At 41.3% G+C, this 20,729-nt stretch overlaps 1 protein-coding gene across 2 annotated transcripts in view; it reads left to right on the forward strand.

The window, feature by feature from the left end:
* The first annotated feature begins 628 nt into the window (after window positions 1-628).
* oxr1a (oxidation resistance 1a) overlaps window positions 629-20,729 on the forward strand; it is a 154,166-nt gene continuing 134,065 nt past the window's right edge. Inside the window, exons 1-2 of one of the 2 annotated variants that reach the window (XM_070967429.1) lie at window positions 629-803; window positions 15,179-15,264. In XM_070967429.1, the coding sequence (XP_070823530.1) occupies window positions 15,248-15,264 (17 nt within the window). In that variant the 5' untranslated portion in view covers window positions 629-803; window positions 15,179-15,247. The remainder of the gene's footprint in view (window positions 804-15,178; window positions 15,265-20,729) is intronic. The other variant, XM_070967430.1, reaches the window with a different exon arrangement.

The raw sequence follows: 20,729 nt of genomic DNA on the forward strand, positions 1-20,729 counted from the left end.
ACGAACCTTCTCTTTTTAGAAAATCAGTTCTTGGTCCCTGTTCCTCTGAGAAAGGCTTTGAAACTGCTTTTAGACCAAATCATCAAGATGAGTCACCCTCACAGGGTCTGTTCTGAACTTTCCAAAACTGCAGTTTTGCTCTGACGTACCCTGGACTTCATGTTGTTTTCAAGTGTTTTAAATATGAAAGCTCTATCAGGCCCAATGTGTATGCTCTGTGTGAATGCTGTACGTTTAGGTGGCTCTATGTTTACTCTACACTGCCACTTGGCCACGTCCCTCCTGTACAGAAATGATGTATCTAAAGAGATGATCCAGTGTATTCCATCCTCCAGCATAGACTGTTTATGGTTCAGCATGAACCATACTGAAACTTTAATGCTGCACATCTGCACGGGAGGGTGAAGCATCATCACGTCTCCCCCTTCTGCTCTTTCACTATCTTTCAGTATCTTTCCACGTACTAGTTGCACCTTTCTTTCCATCCTTTACTGCAACTCCTGCATCGCTGTCATCCCCGCGGGGCATCCCAGGTTGGCACCTCTCCCTCCTCCTCCTCCTTCCTCTCTTCCCCCCCTCCGCTGGCCGGGACGCCTGCTTGGTATGGTCCGCTCCTCCCCTACCCTACGTCTCAGCGATGGTAGTTTCTATTGGGAGAAGGTCAAATGACTCCGCATGTCTGCCTCTGTGTACATTCCCGCGATGGTGCACGCCTGATGAAGAAACACTTCTAACACCACATCGTTTGTCCGAGCGTATTTGCGCGCATCCGAAGCAGCTCCTCGCGGTATGTCCTTCTGAAAGTAAGTGCTGATGTGCATCGGCGTGTTTGGTCTTTCCGAAACGATTCACCTGGCTTATGTGTTGATATGGCCGGATTAGTCGTTTCCTTATAAAGGTTTAATGTTTGTAAAGTGTAGTGTTTCCGTACAGCTGCTGCTGCCCGGGTGGTTTAAAAATAGTTCTTTTAAGACGCTGCTTCTTGTGACGCGTCCAGGCGCTGCAGGTGAAATTCAGGTGAAGGGTCTCTTTAGTTCTTCACCTCTGCACGCTGTTCATGTCGTTCAATTAGTTACTAGTACTACTATTAAGAGGTGGTTTATGTCTCTTTTACCTTTACTGGCATTACTGGTCAAGTGTATCGGCCATTTCTCTGTCCTGGAATGCATTTTGAAGCTTAGTGAATAAAAAAGTAGGTTGGGACTCCCAGCAGGAAAGATATTTAGAAGTACCAGAGGAGAAGAGCAGTAAGGTCACCATAGACCTTTTACACAATATCATAGAGGTAAAAGAAAATCCTAAAAATGTTAACAGAAGTACCAGCAATCAAAATAAGGCCAATATAAACTCAGAAATGTGTATATAAAATGTTTATTTGTTTTAGTGAGTTGATGATTGGATGTTTACTTTCTTTACTGTAAGTGGCATCTGAGGTCAGTGTTGATGTGGGGGTGTGGAAAGTTCACTCCTCAGCAACTAGAGAGCTCTGAGGAAGGGAGGCTTAATGAAGTGAGTCATCAGAGTCGGCCCAAAACTCCCCCCTGCAGAGTAGCATGTAGCTAAGCCTATTACACCATTGCATAATGCAATAAGGTATAGCCTCATAAGGTGCACAATGAGCTGCCTCCAGGGTACTGTGGTGGGGGAGCCTGTATATTGTCCAGGCTCCTTAAGCTCTTATTATATCTTAATGAAACATATCAGTCCAGAGTGGGGTCAGCATGTTCAGGTACTGTATTACTGTCCAGAGATTCACAGCGCTTTGCTGACACACCCTGTAGTTTGTTCAAGGTCGATTCAAAGCAAAGTGAGATGGAGGAGCTGAAGTGTTACAAGTGAAAATGTGTCACAGTATGACTCGTTTTGTGATGATGATGGCTGGTGTTGTTTTACTTGGTCCACGTTAGTCATACAGCATTGACGTTTTTCATGATTACAACCAACAAGGGCTGCAACTAACTACTACTTTGGTAATCAGTTAACCTACTGAGTATTTCTTCCATCAGTCGATGACTCAAAACACAAGAACAGTCATTTAATTTCATCATTTTATTCCAAAAACAAAATGTTGTTCCAAATGAACACATTTCAGGACAAATAATAGGCCTACATGCTATCCAACATGTGCAGAAGATATATGCTCTTTGTTTTAATAAACTGCACAACAAAAAAGGAAGTGGAAAGTAAGTTGCCTTCTGCAGAGTACAGCCGCTCAGATAGTGTTGAGGTACCAGATGCACAGGTAGGACTTTCCTGGCCTGTCCAATGTAGAATATCTATCCATCCATCCCAGCCTTTCACCAATGTAATGGACTTGCTTCCTTGGTAAGGGGCTTCTCGCCAAAGTATGTGAGGTCTTCATCCCTCACTTGGCTGTTGAGATCTTCAGCTTCCTGTTCTCTGTTCTCCTCTTCACTTTAAAATCGAGGAGTGAGTCCATTAAAGAGACAGGAGTTGTCGGTTCAGCAGCTGTAGTAATGGCGGAGGAGGCACTGGCTCGGCCACTGCCGCGCTGCTGCCCGTCCATCTCCCTTCTCACTCAAAATGCCAATGTTTGCACTTTGGTTTACACATTCAGGACTTGGTCAGGTGTAAGAAACCTAAGTCTTTTGAACCTCAGGCCCAGCGCAGTGGACAGGAAGACTGTGACTGGTGCCGTGGCTGTCAGAAATCTCCCTCTTCTATTGCTGTTGCAGCTGCTCTGTTGCAGGAAGTTGGAAAGCCTGAGCTGGGAACAGAGTTGATCACAAGTTGTAAGGTCAGGCTAATGCAGTGCACAGAGGACCACCCATTTGTTTCCTCCAGAATGTTTGTCCCAGCCAAAACATGGCGCTGATTTTGCTCGGAGGAGTTTCAAACCTGGTGTTACGTCCTCCAACCACTCTGCATTGTTGGATGTCATGTCTGCCCTGAAGTAGCATGGTGGTACGGCAAATTGACTCCATGGCCCAGTCATATTAGATGTAACGGCATGTGATGCCAAGGCTTCAGTGGCTTCACTTGGCTATATATCTGTGGTGAGAGCAATTTTGCTGTTGTTGGTTTTTATTACAGTCTTTACTTCCTGGAATGTCTCTCAATATTTTCTCTCCATCAGTTTAGTAAAATGGGTCCTTGAGGGAAGAGTGTAGCCAGGGTGGAGGCTGTTGATCATTGCTCTGAAGTCTTCAGCTTCAACCATTGATAGCGGCCTCATGTCAGTGACAGGCGTATTTAGGGGCGCTATCTGTCACAACAGCTGCTCGTTGTGGTGTGCATGGCGCTTTATTCCCTAACCAGTAGGCATGGTGACTTGCTTTCTTCTGTCATCTGGAGGATGGTGTAGTGTGCATAATAGCACATTTTACATAAAACTCAATACATGCCTTGTTTTAGTTAAAAAATGCTCACAGTGTTTTCCCAAGGTTAACTGCTCTCTATCCATGCAGAATGGAAATAGCACAAGCAGTACAAACATACAGGATAGTGGTTCATAATTGTCTAGTTTCTGAAACAAAGCACAAAGAAACAAACACATACATATCTGTGAGTTGTTGCTGATAGGCAGCATTAAATAAAAGGACTGTAAAATGAGATGTGAATACCAAAAGTGAACTGTTGCAGTCACCACTATTGCTACAATATCACACTGAAACCAAAGGAACTGTGTATACAGATGAAGCTCGTGAGGCTAACCAGTTAGCTTAACACTTAGGGAAGCAAATTTAATGTGCGTTTAAGTGCTCCCATAATATAGATGATTTTGGTTGCCATGTTTCAAATGTGTGTTTTGTTTCTTGAAACTCTGTAGTTAGTGTTGAGACAGCATGCATTTAAAACAATGACCTAATGAATCGATAAAGAAATTGATTGCCAACTACGATTTCAACTCTGTAATATGGAATTCTGACTTCTGAAAAGTGATCCAGCAGTTAATATATTGTCAAAATAGCTGCTGAGCAATTTTCTTTTCATCAGCTAGTAAATTAAGGGACTAATTGTTTCAGCTCTAACTCATTTCCCTCACCGTCTTGTAGTCATCAAATGGAAATTTGGACTAATCTCATGAATTAAAAATCCTCTTGTTGAGAACCAGCCACGTTAGAGAAAACAAGAACTATCCCCTGTCTCACTACTGTAAAGAACAGCCATCACACACACACACACACACACACACACACACACACACACACACACACACACACACACACACACACACACACACACACACACACACACACACACACACACACACGCGCACACACACACACACATACTTTGAATGATGACTCTCATGATCAAATTATGCATGGTCCTGCTGGCTTTGATTAATCCTTCACCTTGCCATCGTCAGTGCGTGCATGCTGTTGCCAATTGATTACTGCCTTGAGATTCATGTTGATCAAACTGAACTGTACTCACTTAGTAGAAATGATTTTTACATGCCATTTTAAAAAGAAACAAATTCAATTAGTAGACTTCTAATAAAAGTGTATTTCACGTAAATCAAGCTGTGCTTTGGTGCTTTTGATGCTTTGTTGTCATGCCGATAAGCTGAAGCTGTACGGGATGAGGCTTGATGCTTATCAAGATGGCTGCGACAGAATTCAGTATCTCTCAGATTCATCTGTGAAAGGCTCTAAAGCCAGCTGCAACTACCTCATCTCTCTCTGCAACCTCATTAATGCACACACACGCAGGTAGAGGTGAGGACCTCTGCGCTACCCTGAGGAACACAGACAAACAAGGAATTACTGACATCAGATCTGACTTGTTGCCAGGCAGAGTGTTTTCCTGAAAACACGCTTGGTGAAAAATTTGTGTTAAGCTGCTGCTATTTTTATACTCAATGGGGTGTTTCCTTTGACAATATCAAGCAAAAACTGCTTTTACATTGAGCTGACACTATTTGACCTTCCATTATATGAAGGTAAATCGGTGGTTATGCATAACCTTGAGTGATATTATTATCTTTAGATATTCTAAGTGGTTCCTTTGGGAGTCTGTGGTTTGGAAGTACTGCTGTTTTATGTAAAAATGACTGATCTTGGAATAAGTCTCTGTCTGAGTCATTAATGCTTCTCATTTGTTCTATAATAGTGCCATGTAGTCAGTGAGACATTGTTATTGTATGTATATGTATACATATGGTTCTTTGAGAGCTCTTAAACAGAGCAGAGGGAGCCACCATCGCTGGTGGAGGCAGAGCCTTAAATGTGGCTTTGTAACTGGTTGGTGCTAATCCATGTTCAAACCCTACTTAAACTCACAGAAGTTGTCACATCAAAAAAGAATAAAGAGGCGTTCCAGGCCAAGTGATGGTGTCCGGTGCCACATGAGAATGATAATCTTCAGTCATAAATCTCTAAAAGAGGGTTTTGTCTGGAGTCAACATCACATGCCCTCTGATGATTGGCCAGAGTTTTGACTCTTTGAAGCACTTTGCTCAGGCATCATGTGAACCTTTTAGTTACTCAGTGTCCTAATGTGCTGTTTTATAGGCTAAAAAAGGTATGCAGCTCAAACACTGCTTGATACATGAAATGTGTTGAAATGATCTGCTGCAAATAATAAATACAGACATGTTTGTCCATGATTCAGTTACATTTGAAACCCCTTTGAAAGGACAGACTGTGTGTTCCACCTAACTAGTTTTCTTAATATTCTGCAACAGCTGATGAGCATCAACAAAGGTTTTAGCTGAACAGGTAACTGATCAGCTGGGAGCATCATTCAGCCCAGTTAGAGGTGCCCTGTGGAGTTTTCTTGTAAACGAAGATTATCTGCTTTGAGTGTTACTCACCAAAACACATTGTTTGTGTCCATTAGGTCACTTTCTTGTTAAACATTTGCAAAGCCCATTTAGTTTTTGTGTTTTTAAATTCCACATTGTTTGCATCCATGTGAACTAGCTCGCAGGCTCCTTCCTGTCTCTCCTGTCACATCGCTGTATTTCTTGACACCTTGCCAGCACTGTAGATCAGTGGAGTGGTGTGTCACCATTGACTCGACTGGTCAGAAACTCCACAGGTAGCCTTTAATATCTCCAGCATATTGTGAGGTGAGGTCATCAAATGTCTTGGTCCCTAACCTAAAGATATTCAAGTTTATCATAGAAAAGATAAACATCAAATTCTCAGTGTGGAAATGTTCATGGAATGAACTTCACACTTAATGAATTAATTAGTTATCAAAATATCCAGATAGTCAGTTCATTTTCTGTTGCAGGATTACTTGAGTAAACACTGCAGCACTACCTGCATTGAGTCATTTGTTTAAAACTTACTGGTATTAATTCAGAATGTAGTAAAAATAAATGTCCTCTGATATTGGCGAGCAGCTGCATGTGCATTTATATTCAGTCCTGGTCCCAGCAATGAAACTGCTAGATGAAGGGATTAAGTGTGCTTTTTTTTTCTTTGTTTTTTATTCTAGCTTTTGTAAATATTAGTTTTTCACAGGCTGTACTTTTTGGTGATGCTGAGTTTTTGGTAATAGATAGATAGAGACACAGAGGGGAGGGAGGAAGGGGAGTGCCTTGAATCTACAAGAAAGCAATTAGATAATGACAAGGGCAGTGGCACAGTGATTTGTTGCCTTCTGTTGTCGTGTGATTCCAGGAATCCGGTTGAAAATGAATTTTAAGGCTTCCAAGAAATATGTTTCTCCATTATGTTGCTTTATGGATCCATACCGGCTTGAGATATTGTTTAGAAAGAGGCACCAGACATGGAGGACGATGCTTTTATGCCACCGTGAAGTTAGTTTGTTAGAAATGACTTGTGTTCACATGTGAGAGGGTTTGTCTGGAGACGCAGAGAAAGTTCTGGTTGTCCATGATGACTCTGCACCTAAAGAAAGCTGTGGTCATGCAGCCAGACTGCAGGCTATAAAGCAGCCCCCTCCAGCCCCCCCTCGTTTTTGTATAAATACCCTGAGGAATGTTTTGTTTTCTCACTCCTCTGTGATTTCCATCTCTTTTGTCTGGCTCCCTCTCTGTTATCCTGCCGTCTAATGATGATAATCTCAAAAGAGACTTACGAGGGATAAGCATCCTCAGTTGTCCTCTTAAAAAAAAAAAAAAAAAAAAAAAAAAAAAAAGAACAGATGAACAATAGTGGAGGACCCACTGCAGTTGTAGGATGTAGCCTACAGGGCAGTGGGACGGGCTTGGTCTGGGTCCATAATAGCTTTACCCTACGTACAGTAAACAGCGCCATGGGACTGGTTGGAGGATTACAGAGGATTTGCCATGCTAAGCCACAGGAACCCAGCCTAGTGACCCCCTCATGTCTCCTCCTCCCTTGAGCACAGCAACAACTACCATCTTCTTCTCCCTCCTCCCTCTTTACTTGGCCCACGATGCATTGGGGGATGGCCATGTGACCCAAATCACTGATTATATGGATAGGATAAAGGATGGCAGAGGCAGTCTTTGGATGTTGATGTTTCATAAAGTGATTAAATCTGTTTCCCTCGAACTGGTTTGAGAGTGATGAATCTGCATTCATTTCCTCTGTTCTACCCTTTTTTATCCTGCTCAGGGACACGTTTCCTGATAGATCGGCAATTTTTACTTTAATGGCAAAACTTATCATCCCAATAGCTGTCAGGGTAAATTAAGGGCGTGTTCTGAGTGCATTTCCCGCCCCTGCAAATTGAGTGATAATGTGACAGGCAGATGACATACATCACAAAGCCTGCGCCACGTACTGTAGCTTGATGGAAAGAAGCCGATGCTGTCAGCAAACTAAAATCTGATTTGGCCCCATCACTTAAGTTGAGCGAACATTGCCATTGGTTCCACTTTGGGACACTGCTTGAAAGCTAATTGAATCAAATAAGGGGATGGGGTCATTTTTGACTGACACTCCACGGGCGTTTGTCTCTGTAAGCCTGATATCATGGAGTGAAGTGATTCAGCAGAGAGCAGTCCCTAGCCCGACTGTGGGCATGGCCTTAACTCAAACTGACAGTGTTCTAGCTCCCGTACATACCTTGCCATGAGCTACTCTGCTGGAAAACTGAGGTTTTGTCTTTTTTTCTCCCCCATCCCACCATTGTCATCATCATGTGTAGCCTCTATGCACTGGGAAACCTCAGGAACACTCACAGACAAAAATAGATCAACACAGGAAGGAAGGCAGAGGTTTATTTTGAGAAAATGGTGAACTCTTGAAGAAGAGATCCTCAGTAGTTTTCTCGGCATAATGTAGTCTCATGGGGCCGTGTAGTTCCTGAATGGAGTGATGATATACCGTACAGGCAAGCAAGAGCAGAAAGTCATCATCCCTGGTGCGAGGATCGACTTTGTAGCCAGGCCCTCATGTCTGTCTGTTTAAGTGGTGCTTTTTTTTCATTGATGCTCTCATTGACTGTGCTGCCTTTTAATAGAGCTACAGTACGACATGTTTTATGTAATGCACAGGAGGTGGCGTCGCACATGTGGGCTTGAATTTGGGGGAGTTGAGGGAAATGTTCAGAGAGGGAACTTTCTAGGATTCTACTGCTTACCATGCGTTTCCTCTTCTTTTGCTTGCTCTTTCTTTTCTCCTTTTCCACACAAGGTTTTTTAATGAAGGCCTGTTTCTGTTTTGGTACAAGATCATGGAAAATGATGTTCTGTTCAATATGTGCTCACTTCTAACTGTTCAGAGTCAACAGATCTGTGAAAGTTGATGGAAATGGTTTTGTCTAGTCTTCCCAGCTTCATTCAAATGCACCAACAGAATATTGTACATTTTGTACTTGTGCCTGTGTCATATCCCATAATATCTGCTAAAAACTTTATTGCAATTTTCAGATCTGAGTTCTCAGACCATTAGTTTTACAGCGAGCACACTTTACAAGCATGCTTTTTTTATCTTGTTATCTCATATTTAAATTCATTATGGGAGCAGGCTCAAAAAGTTTAATAAAACATTAAATGAACTCAGCCAGCATGAACTCGTATTCTGTTTAGTGGAAATGGTAATTTAACAAACATTTATAGTCTTCCATATTTTAACCTTGTTGCAGTGGCATTCCCACAGGCATAGATTGCGGATCTAATATTACCCAAAGCACGATGTCTGTAAAAGTTATAGCTGTTATGATACAGGCTTGAATGAGCCTCTTGGTGCTCTATTAGATGGCAGAATATGAGGAAGTAAACTGGAGAACTCTGATCCATTAGTTGCTTAGAATCCCTCAGTGTGTCAGACTGTTATCTTTTATATTTTGTCATATTTTCAGCTTCTCTATCTAAATTAATCCAGTTAGTGAAAAGAAAGAAATAGTTTAAGTCAAACATACAGTACATCTATTGTCCTTCTAAATTTGATATCCTGAAGATATCGTCAATACACGATTAAAGCTATGCAATGTTTGGATATTGAAATTAAACAAGATGAAACCATCATTCCTTCCCACTGACAAGCGCAGGTGAAATTTACATGGAGTTTTTTCAGGGGGGACACACCCTCATCCAGGGCAACCCAAAAATCTGACAACGACACAACTGATCTCAAACATATTGCCGAGTTCCTCCGGGAGACGCAGATAAGATGCCCCTGAGCAGATAACAACTGTGCATCGCAACCATTATCCCAACGCAAATATGAGAGTCAGAAATGACAGAGAGGGTGTTTATTCGTTGCCCAGTAATTGACTGAGCATTTCCATAATGGCATTGTGTTTCCTGCCAGGCTAATGTTGACCCCTATTAGTTCAGGAAACATACTGCAATCAGGCTCCGTGTGCACCGCCAGACACAGCCAAGGAAATGAATTGGGCAGAAAGGAGAGATGAGGGACTGGAGGGGGAGAGATGTAAACAATGCCGAGGTGCAGACAATGGGACAACCAGGGGACAGGAGTGGAGAACAGAAGGGACGATGAGTCATATCACTGCAGCGAACCGGATCCTGATTGAAATGCCACTGCAGCAACGAGACTTAACAGACAGGTTTTTTGGCCACATTTTGATTTTGGCTGGCCTATAATGGAACTGACCAAATCTAATTTCGTCCTTTCAGATTAGGCGTTGGTTTCTCTTCACCGAATGCTTCACTTTGAATCCCTGTGCTGTGCTGAGAAACGTGGACATTTTCTGTATTAAGAGCTGCACCAGGCATTTTTACACAGAGAGACGGTGAGATGAGATGCTCACCCTTCAAACCTATGGACGGCATCAATACAGTCAACATACCCAAAATTAGAAATTCATTTGGACAAAAAGGGCATTGGCAACGCTGTTGCAGCTGTTATAGGGTTTTGGTAGTTTGATGGTTTATAGGAAAATAAAAGAAAATACTTCAGCTATACCTACTGCGTGTGTGCCCCTCACTGGTTATGTGCCTGGTGTTGTTTTCTTTCCTCTGCACTTCTTCATGGCTGTTACTGATTTAGCTGCATGCTGGGCCAGCTAATCCTGCCTCTGATCAATACTCCACTTCTCCTGCTCACTCTCTGGATGTCATCCAGGGACCAGCACAGCTGATATCTTTATTTACCTTCTCTTCTCATCAGTCATTCATAAAGCCGGTGTCAGGGAGAATTGAAATTTCCATCTAAAACAGTGTGGACTGGATACAGTAGTAGATAGATTTTCTTTGCCTTGGCTGGGATAGCATTAGGCCTGATGTGTTTGCAGTTGTTCGTGTTAACGGCGCACTCAATACATGCTTAGCTCATCTCTGTTTTGTGTGAAATAGCTCTGTCAGCCCTGATCCTAAAGCTGCGTGCGTTTGGCCAAACACATCACCCCTGTGTCATTGTTGTTTCACGGCCGGCAGCTTTCAGCAGAAGAGCAGACCCAAGCACTGGCGATACCTGCTGTCCCCCTGTTTGTCTGAGGGATTCTCCTCAATCCATTACATGCTTGGATGCTGATAGTGTTTGTCAGGATGCTCTGCACGCACAGAGACAATTAAGCTGAAACACAAGGCTGGCTTAATGAAGCTCGGCAGGAAAAACATCCTCAAACAAGGTTCTTTTGCTATAGAGATGGAAGTAGACAAGGTCCATTCATGTCAGGAGGAACCACATGGCTCTACTGGTGCTTTGCTGTGGTTTAGGTTCATGCTTTGGTGACTGTGCAGAAAGAGAGATAAACCATGGAAATAAGCTGACACTGAAGGTAACCTTTTAAGGCTTTATGATTTACTGATACACTTGCAACCATATGTGACAAGCTCTTACAGATCTGCCTTGTCTGTTATATATACAAGATATGAAATTCAAATTTCAAACTCCCTAATGGAACCACATTTTGACAGCCTAGGTATTTTAAATTCCATTTTTTGTCCAGTGTGAGTCGGTGTCAGAATAGCTTGGAGTAAAAAAAATGGTAAACCCAGGCTTTCTGAATCTCTGCAAACTTGCTGTAAGAAACCGTTATGTTGGCTAAATCTCTGAATCACACAGGGTCCCCAGACAGTGCGAGCTAGGCGCCTTGTTCTTCATCCGCTGATTAGCTAATCAAAGCTATCATGATGTTAGTGAGATAAAATGTTCTTGTGAACTGTCACCCAGCTAACTCGAATCTTCAAACACAGACTCAACAGAGTTGATTCATCTTTTCACTCTCGCTGGACAGCAGGAAATCATCCAGAACTGAGGACTATTGGTTATCGAAAACTGATTCTAAATATGAAATTAAGTATTAACAGATCTGCTAATAAATGGCAGATTAAATGAAATTGTATGACCAACACGTTACTGAGAGAGAGTGTGCTGCACATGATATACTCCAGTTTCAATGCACTGCTCACCTCAAACCTTTGCAGTAACTGCTACAATCATTTGCTCTTACACCATCTCACAAGCCCAGCATCCACCTGTAGGCTCTAACTTTAAGTTCCCCTTGGGGGGAAGTCACTTCCCAACTTCTGCTGTGCTGAGCTTGGTGCATTGTTACGGGGAGGGACAAGGTCAAAGCCAAATGCTAGCTTTGTACATTCTGCATTTTTAGCATGTCTGAACATAATGGATGGTGAAAGCTTGTAAATTGCATGTCTGCCTTCACAGTTTCCAGAAAAACAGAGGAAAATAACATCCAAATGCAATGTTCCCTGACTCAAATGAATCATTAGTTAAATGGAATAAAACATTTTTTATTTCCTCCCAAACAACATTATGCAGAAGCTGGGTTAATTTCAATTCATGATTTCTGCTTCTATGCCTGTACCATCTTCTTTCTGCTCTTTGCGGCCTTCAAGTTGCCTTACATTTGACTGTATAGTGCCAAAAAAGAAACTTATTGGTTTGTGCTCACTTTAAGCCCACTGGCAGGTGAAGCTGGCCTCATATAATCCCAAATAAAGTCTAAATGTATTTTCAGTTTTTGTCTTGGTTCAGTATAGACCCTTGAAAGCTTGCAGGCTTGTTATTATTTTTCTGAGGGGGAGTGCTGGGCTTGGTGAAGCACTCTGTGTAATCATTTTAAGCCCTGCAACACTGTGACGAATGGGAGGATGAGTCACATTTTAACAGCAATGGAAAAGGAAATTATGGGACTCTTTGAAATTATCTCTGTCTACTGCCTGGGCTCTGAATATTCCTACAGATTAGATAAACAGTTTGCTTTAATGAAATGAAGTATTTTATAATAATTGGCTGTCACTGTGCATGTACCTGCAGCCCTTTATGGCGAGGTATTTCTCATTTCATTAATGTCCCCCTGCTGCCATAATGGCATGAAATGTTTCAGATATATAAAAACTGAACTTGTTTAAATGTGATGGACTGTTTCAAGATTTTCCTGTGTGGTACATCTTCACAACTATTGTGTGAATTCCCATGATTTTTTTTTTTTTTGTAGACATGGATGGTCCCCAAAATGAATCCTAATGACTTTGGTGATACCATAACTCTTCCTGTAAAACCACCAGGTGGTTGACATTTGTGGTTTTAAAGTCCACTGAACTGACCACATTTAGTCATCCTTTTTGTTTTGCATTATCTCAGTGTTTTTATTATTATTGTTTTTAATGATTGAAAAAAGGAGCAAAAGGTATTCTCTGTTTAATTGTCTCTCTGACTGACAGCAGCTGGCAGGCTTAGCACCAGCAGGGGAGGAAGAGAAAAAATTATAGGTGCTGTGCAGCAGTGAATCGGGGCCAGGCATTTTGAGGAGGCAGAGGAAGGGGAAGGAGGAGGAGGGAGATGAAAAATCAACAAGAAAATTAAAGGCCAAATATCCTGGTAGAAACAATACCTTTTCAGACTTCAAAGTGGCTAAATATATATGCACTCAAACTGTCATTTGGTTTAGGCAAAGAAATACAAAATATGAAATAGCGTAGTCTTTTTCTATATTAATGAAAGATGAGAAGAAATTATTATTATTCATTCATTTTCCAATTTTGGGGCAGGGGACAAACACAGGCCTGTCATCTTTGTCTCATCAGTCCATGCGAAGGGCTACTGTGTCAGTATTTGTAGCTTCCCCAGCTGTTGGAGCAGTGATGGCGATAGTGATATCAGCAGGACTTGTGGTAAACTGCAGTAGTTGTGGTAGCATCAACAGTGATGGTAGCAGGCGGAGTCATGATGGCTTTGCAGCAGTGGGTGACATTTGTAAGGACTGAGAATTACAGCCATGCAATTTCAATAGCTGTGACTTGACCTTTTTCAGTATTATCACTTCATCCAGTTTTCAGAAGATGAACTTCCAGTTCTTCTGGAGTTTGTGTGTTTACAGCTTTGACAGTGTGTAAATTATATGATGATAAATGGAGCTTCTTTTCCCTCTGCGCAGTCAGAGCTGCCTGGCCCTGATTACTGCAACAAACCTGGTTTCATCTGGTTTCACTTGTTCATTAACCCCTCCAAATACCTAACAACACAGAAGCAACTTATTTATTGGAGTAGCTGCAAAGCTAGCAGCAGGCGTAACCATCTTGGAATAATGAACGAACACTCCTAAGTCAAAAATGTGTTGAAATATTTTATGTGTACCATGGTGGAGCTACCCTCGATGGAGCGTGAAACTAGTGCCAAACTGTTGACAACAGCTTTTATCTGTAATGTGTGTTTTGTTTGGCTCTAATAGTGAGACTACTCTAATCCTTAATCCAGCTAATTGCATTATCAAACGCACGTCATACCTTGAGAGTGCAATGTCAGAACAATTCAACTGCAGGCTGTATTTAAACTATTTTCCTGACTTTAAAACTCAGTAGAAATAATAATAAGACATCTGTGGCTGCTTGCCCATGTCATGTGTGAATCATGGAAGTTGCAAAATTGGCTGTTGTGCCGCCTTACATTACTTACAGAAGTGGTGTCTGTGTCACCTGAATGAATTATCAGATGTTTCCAGTGTCACGGTACTTTGTTAACCTTTGCCTGCTTATTCAGCTCTCCTCTGCTCCCTGCCAGAGTGTAGGGGAGGTGTTATAAATGAGATGGTGTATATGTGCACACATGCTCGTGCATCTAACTGATGGAGAGGGCAAGACGGTGGATTGAGCTGAACAGGCCACCTTAATCATCCCATTCTCCCTCCTTTTTTCTCCCCCCTTCCCTCACTCCTTCCCTCTGGCCCTCCACTCATCTCATTACAGAGAGGAGAGGGTGAGAAGTGAGGCCTGCATAGACCTCCGCATTAATTATTGAGCCCTATCTTCTTTTACTCCAGCTCCTCCTCCACAGTCTCTGATAACCTTTACATAAAAGAGCAGAGGCTAACTCCCAACCATTATACAGTGTGGTAAATAGCATAGACATTATAGCATAGACATTATAGATAATTTTAACCATTGAGAGACTGCTCTATAATAGCCTATGTGTGATATATTTGCCTCCACAAACACATATGTAGTTTTCCTTTTTAATTGCGTTTTACTAGTTTTTCTTTGCTCCAGCTGAGCTTCAGCGCTAATTAATTCCGCTCTGTTTTTCAATGGGTGATGTTGTGGCGAGGTTAAGCAAATTATTATTAAAATTGACATTTGACTCCGTGCTTTGTTGTTGTCATGGTGGCTGAGCTATGCACTGCTCATTGCCTCCTGCCATGCTCAGTCAATTAGAATTGCTCAGCTGGAGGCCAGCAAATGGAGGTTGTTGAAATGTGCATGGCCGAGCCATCCAGACAACTTGGGGGCGACCTGACTGTGATGCTGAAAATCTCACTGTTATCTCCTTCTGTCCCCTGCCCTTGTCTTTTTGCTTTGTGTGTGCGTGTGTGTGCATGCCTGCCTGCGTGCTTCCTGCAGGTTTGAAAAGTCAACATCAAATCTCAACCTCCCAAAGCCTCTGAGCAGGAGAAAGAAGACGCTGCCAAGATGTTCAGCACCAAAAGGTCAGCACAATGTCACTTTTGATCTATTCTTATCCGCTCATAAAGAAGAAATACAAAGAAAACAAGAAGACTGCAGAAATCTCAGGGCATTTTAAAATGACTTCTGCTGATAATGGCTGACATTTCTGGTCAGCTGCACTCCGCAGATGACGCTGGACATGAAAAGACATTGATGTGAAGAAAGGTGGCGCCTGGTTTCAGGTCACACAAAAAAAACACACAAAACAAAATATCATTATTTGTTTCGGGTAAAGTCTCAGAGATATATCATTTGAGACGTAATATCTTTACCTGCATGCACTTTTGAATCAATATTTTCTGCTACTACGTTTTTAAAGCGGCTGTCCCTGGAGAACCCTTTAAACTGAACTTTAAATAGTCTCACACAGCTGTTGTAGGAAGTTTAGGAAGCCCAGTTTACAGTTCTCCTTGGCTGTGTGTACATTCTGTATTTTTAATGGGGCTTGTTGTAGCGTACAGTCTGCATAAATCATTTATCACTTTGGCTTTTCTGGATGCTGACTGCAAGGTAGAAGTGGTCACATTGCTAAGGCAGTATGTGTAAGGTGGGTTCAGAGGAACAATCCACAGCTCGGGTTGGCTTATATTTAAGTATCTTACTAAGTACTGCATACATCACTTAGAGCAGCACATTCATTTTTCCATTTAAACACAGCTGAATTTCTTTTGAATAATTAATTCCATGAATTCTAATTGAACAGTGAATTTTGAATCAGTACGGTTATAATGTGCAGCCTTATAACCAGGAAACTAACTTTGCTTTCACAGCCTTCAGCTATAGAAGAAATATCATAATTGTGTTTACTTTTATTTTCTAATTTATTCTGAGAAGAAACATCCACAAATTGTCCAGAAAATGTATTTTTACTTGTAGATGACATTTGAAATATAGTTTTGACAAAGGAGATAACTTACTACAAACTGGTGACAAAATAGTCTTCTTCTTCAAGTGCAGCGTACAGTACACAAAATACATTTTGTGCATGATGGTGCAGTGTCCATGGAGCTGTAGTGAGTGAAATACTGCAGAGGTGGTGACTTTTGTGTAAGAAATTGATTAAACAGTGTGTTTGTGTTCCCTAATGTAGGCTGCAAATGAGAGCATGTCTTACTAAGAAGATGAAGAAGCATTTTGTACTTCATTATTTTGTTTTTTCATTGTCATTAAATGTGGCAAAAATCTGCCCCTGCTATTATTGTAAACAGCATATACAATGATAGAGAGCTTGACGGGTGTAGCAACAGTAACTAATGGGGACAATTTGTTCTCTGGTTCAGGCCGATCACTCTTTACTCTTTATTTAACTGGACGATGTTCATGAGTATAGAAATCTTTTTTCTGAACCTTTTGAAATCTGTCTTTAAGTCTGCTGAGCTCTGAGGATTTAAAAGTTGATGTGAAATCGAGGCATATCCTGTGGGAGAGCCGGAAAGATAAAAGCATACCGCCTGCAGTCCCCAGCCATAACTAAAGAAATTCTTCCTGTTTGTATCCCAAATTGAAGTCTGAGGAATAAAAATAATTTGGATTTTTACAAATCTGTTCCACAGCACCTGTAGTTTGTAGTGTTCTGCAACTGATCGTGACAATACCAGATGTTCACACTCAACCCTCCATATTTAAATACTCACCTATATACCACACACACACACACACACACACACACACACACACACACACACACACACACACACACACACACACACACACACACACACACAGATTCCACAGTATAAGAACCACATGGTGAGATTAGACTGGCATTCACCTCTTAGGTGCATATTTATATTGACAGTCAAGACTGGCCACTGCATTGGTAAGATATTGATCCCTTCTTTGCCTGCACTTTGGTAGTCATAGGTTCACATAAGTGCCATGTGAGGTTTATTACGCCCCTTTGCCAGTGACAGCCATGGCCGCTGGCGTTATGTTATCGGGTTCTCCATCCTTCCCAGTCTTGTGAACGCTTGAGGGAATTTCATTACATATGGTCCAGTTGTTAACTTTGTTCACTCAAAGATGAACTGATTAGAGTTAGAGTTCACTAGAATCATATATGTCATTATAGTGAGAAGTTCCATTCCACCAAAAAATACACTAAATACATTTCATTAGATTCCTTCAAAGTCTTCACTACATATATAAGTCTAGACAGACATGGATGTAAACTAGACCTTGTCTGTTTGGTGGAAGCAAACAACCAACATGGCCGTAATTCTAGCTTTAGGTAATTGTTGTCTGTCAGGACAAGATGTCCACAAAAAGGATAAAAGATTGTGTTTACAGCAGAAAGTTTCTGTTGTGCGACAGTGAGGTATAATGGGAGGTTAAGGTATCTTAATGCAATGAGGACTGAGTGCTGTCATAATGCTGCATCCATCCACCTGTCTCCTCCCAGTGTGTGTGATCATCATATTGTGGGTGAGACGATGATTAAACCGAGCCAGCTCTCCATCTTCAGGGAGCTGTGTCAGCACAGTGGATGACACGGATACGCTTAAAATGACTGTAATAGGCTGCCATCTTGAAATTCAAAGAGCCCAAACCTCATTCACATTTTTGCTGAATATGAAACAAAGCATTTTTCTCTTGCTAAACTGCTGAATGAAACATTAAGTGGATGAGGAAACCTGTGTATCTGTCAGAGATCGCTGTGTGCTGTTGCGGCTTTATCTGCAGATTTTTAATATTGGTTTTCTTCTCGGGTTCCCTCGAGTCATTTCCAACAACACGTGCAAAGGCAGGAGCCTAATTAAAAGTCTTCCGTTCAAATTTAATCAGTCAGACGTCTTAACATAGCAGTTTACCTTTGATTTGAATGGAATGAAGTGTGGAGCAGACACACGGATATTAAATCCAAAGCACTTCTGCTTCTGACTTTGTTCAGTGTTCTCTCCTCCTGATGATATGAGCTGTTTGGTTATTATGGATAAACTGAGTGCAAGTATCCACAGCCTGATTGTTTGTGTCAACATGTGCTCATTAAAATGTAACTGGAGCACTGTTAATCCGACTCTTTCATTCTGGATGAGAACAGTATTGACGTGATTGCACTGATTCGAGTTACAAATTTAAACTCTTCTTTGCTGTTGTGTTTTTGTCTGTTTTAGCTGACTAAATATAAAATAAAAATAATTTTATTAAATAATAAAAACCTGGGAACAAAACAGCCTAACATTTTGTCAGCCTGCTTTAACCTGCCGACCTTGTTTCTTTGTGGTGAGCATTAATGTTCAGTACATGAATAAATCATTTGGTTCTTTTATCAGCCTCATAGTAAGAAAAATGGGCCCAAATATCACCTTGTTTCTTTCTTCCAAGTCCTCTTGTCTTTGTTAACTTGAACCTGCTTTGTGTAAAATAATTATAAATAGTTGTGAAATTAGTCCAGACTTTGCTCATGGTGTCCTGCTGATGTGGTGCTAATGTGGTGCGCAGCACAGGAATCGGACCTGCTCCGTTGGAAAAACAGGTCATAATATTTTGTCTACTCTTGTTTGGTAAGTTTTCAGTTTTTAAAACTACATTTTAGTCTTGTCTTTTTTCGTGACGCATGTATTGCGTGTTGATAAAATCATAGTTAGTGGTTGATGACTTCAGTTCCGCCTCATCATCGTCTCATCTTAGTCACTGAGAGAAAGCTGGTTGACAAACATGTATGGTCATAGTTTTTTGTGAATTAACTCTGTTTTTGTGGCTGCCTCTGTCTGCCAGCGTTAATCACCTCCATAAAGAGCAGAGGAGGGATTTTTAAGGATAATGACGACATTTTATTGTTTTCTGGAAAGAGACTATCAGAAATGACAATCACAGTTTTAAGGCCTAGTGGGGCAGTCAAACTGAATTGCCATTCTGCTATATTTGTTATTTCAATCTCACATAATGTTGATTTCTTCATAGGAAGGAGTGATATTTCTTTTGTTTTTCCCTAACCAGTACCTACAGTAGCAAGTAACAGCACGCACTAAGGTGGGGGCAGTAAGCCAGCCAATGCTCTGCCAGGCATAGCTCACAAGATGAATTAGAGGAAGTGATGTTGTCTGCTTTGTCTCTAGGGTAAGCATAGGCTCTAATTTCTGGCTGTTTTCTCTATGTTTTGGCCCCATGATTAAGCTATTGATCCATCAACATCAACCATCAACAGGTGGAAGGTATTTCTGTCCATCACGTTTAAATTAACCTGTCGTCCTGTGTTTGTCCATCGACATTGACAGTTTTTGGAATATTTCATGTCATTAGTCAGAGGCCGTCTAAAGTGAATCATTTATCTCTTCACAACAAAAACTTTAGCAATATCTGATTGAATATGTACTGGTCACATTTCCATTTTATTCTCAGTGCATGGCTGCTTTATTTAGCTCTTGTGGCTTTGCCTGTACCTCCTTGCCAAGTTGTGTGAAAGAGCAGTGTACTGTACAGTGAGATGAGAATTAAATTTGTTTTTATCTTAATCACACTAATAATCAGCAGATTAATCAATTATCAAAATAGTTATTAGATGCAGCCCTAATACAATTTAAGAGTTGTGTAAGTAGGCTTATTGCAAGCTGTACACTACATCAGTCTAATTCACCATTTTTGTGTTGCCATTTTTCATGGACGCAGCTAAGTAGCTAGCTAGTTAGCAACATTTTGTGAGAAAACAACGTTTCCATATTAATCCCCCCTGCAAAGCTCTGATAGCAGTGGGCAAAAGACCACACCTATTTTAACTTCTTAACAAATTAGAAATATGCATGATTATTACTAATGCACATTGCTCCCCACCACAACTAACAGTCACTGAAAGGTTGTAAAGGAACTCCATGTTAAGCAGACCTGTCGACTCCCGCTTTTCCTGGAATTCTCCTGTATTTTACCCTTCCCTCCTCCTGTTCTCCTGTTTAAATATTCTCCTGTAAATCTCCCGTATTTTCAACCTTTATTTAAAAACAAAAAACATCAACTGTAACATTGAATTGAATTGAATTGAATTGAATTGAATTGAATTGAATTGAATTGAATTGATCTGAGGCATCACCACCCCATTAATGTGTTTGCTATGTTCCCCTCCGGTACAGCAGGTGGCAGTATGTAGAACATTAGCTGTAACATCTGCTGACAAGGAGTCAAACTGCACCTGCCAATAAAACAAGAAGGATGAAGGTCAGAGAGATGGATTACCTTCCAAAAAGGCTAAAAGTCTGTGCAAATATCTCAACAAATGGGAGGAGGTAGTGTGCGTTGGCAAAAATTTTTGTTGCTCTGAAGTTTTAAAGCTGCTGTTTGCCTAGTGGTGATTTCAGGATGTGCTGTGTGTCCCCTTGTCTATATGTAAGGCGTATGTGGACAGTGGTAGGGGGGCTGGGACGACCCAAGGCGGAGCGCCAGAGAATTTCCCATATTTTCACATCCCAGTGTTTACTGGTATGAAGTTAAGTCCCATGTTAAGCCATGTTATCCA

Source organism: Chaetodon trifascialis, chromosome 7 (assembly GCF_039877785.1).
Source record: "Chaetodon trifascialis isolate fChaTrf1 chromosome 7, fChaTrf1.hap1, whole genome shotgun sequence".
Taxonomy (NCBI): Eukaryota; Metazoa; Chordata; class Actinopteri; order Chaetodontiformes; family Chaetodontidae; genus Chaetodon; species Chaetodon trifascialis.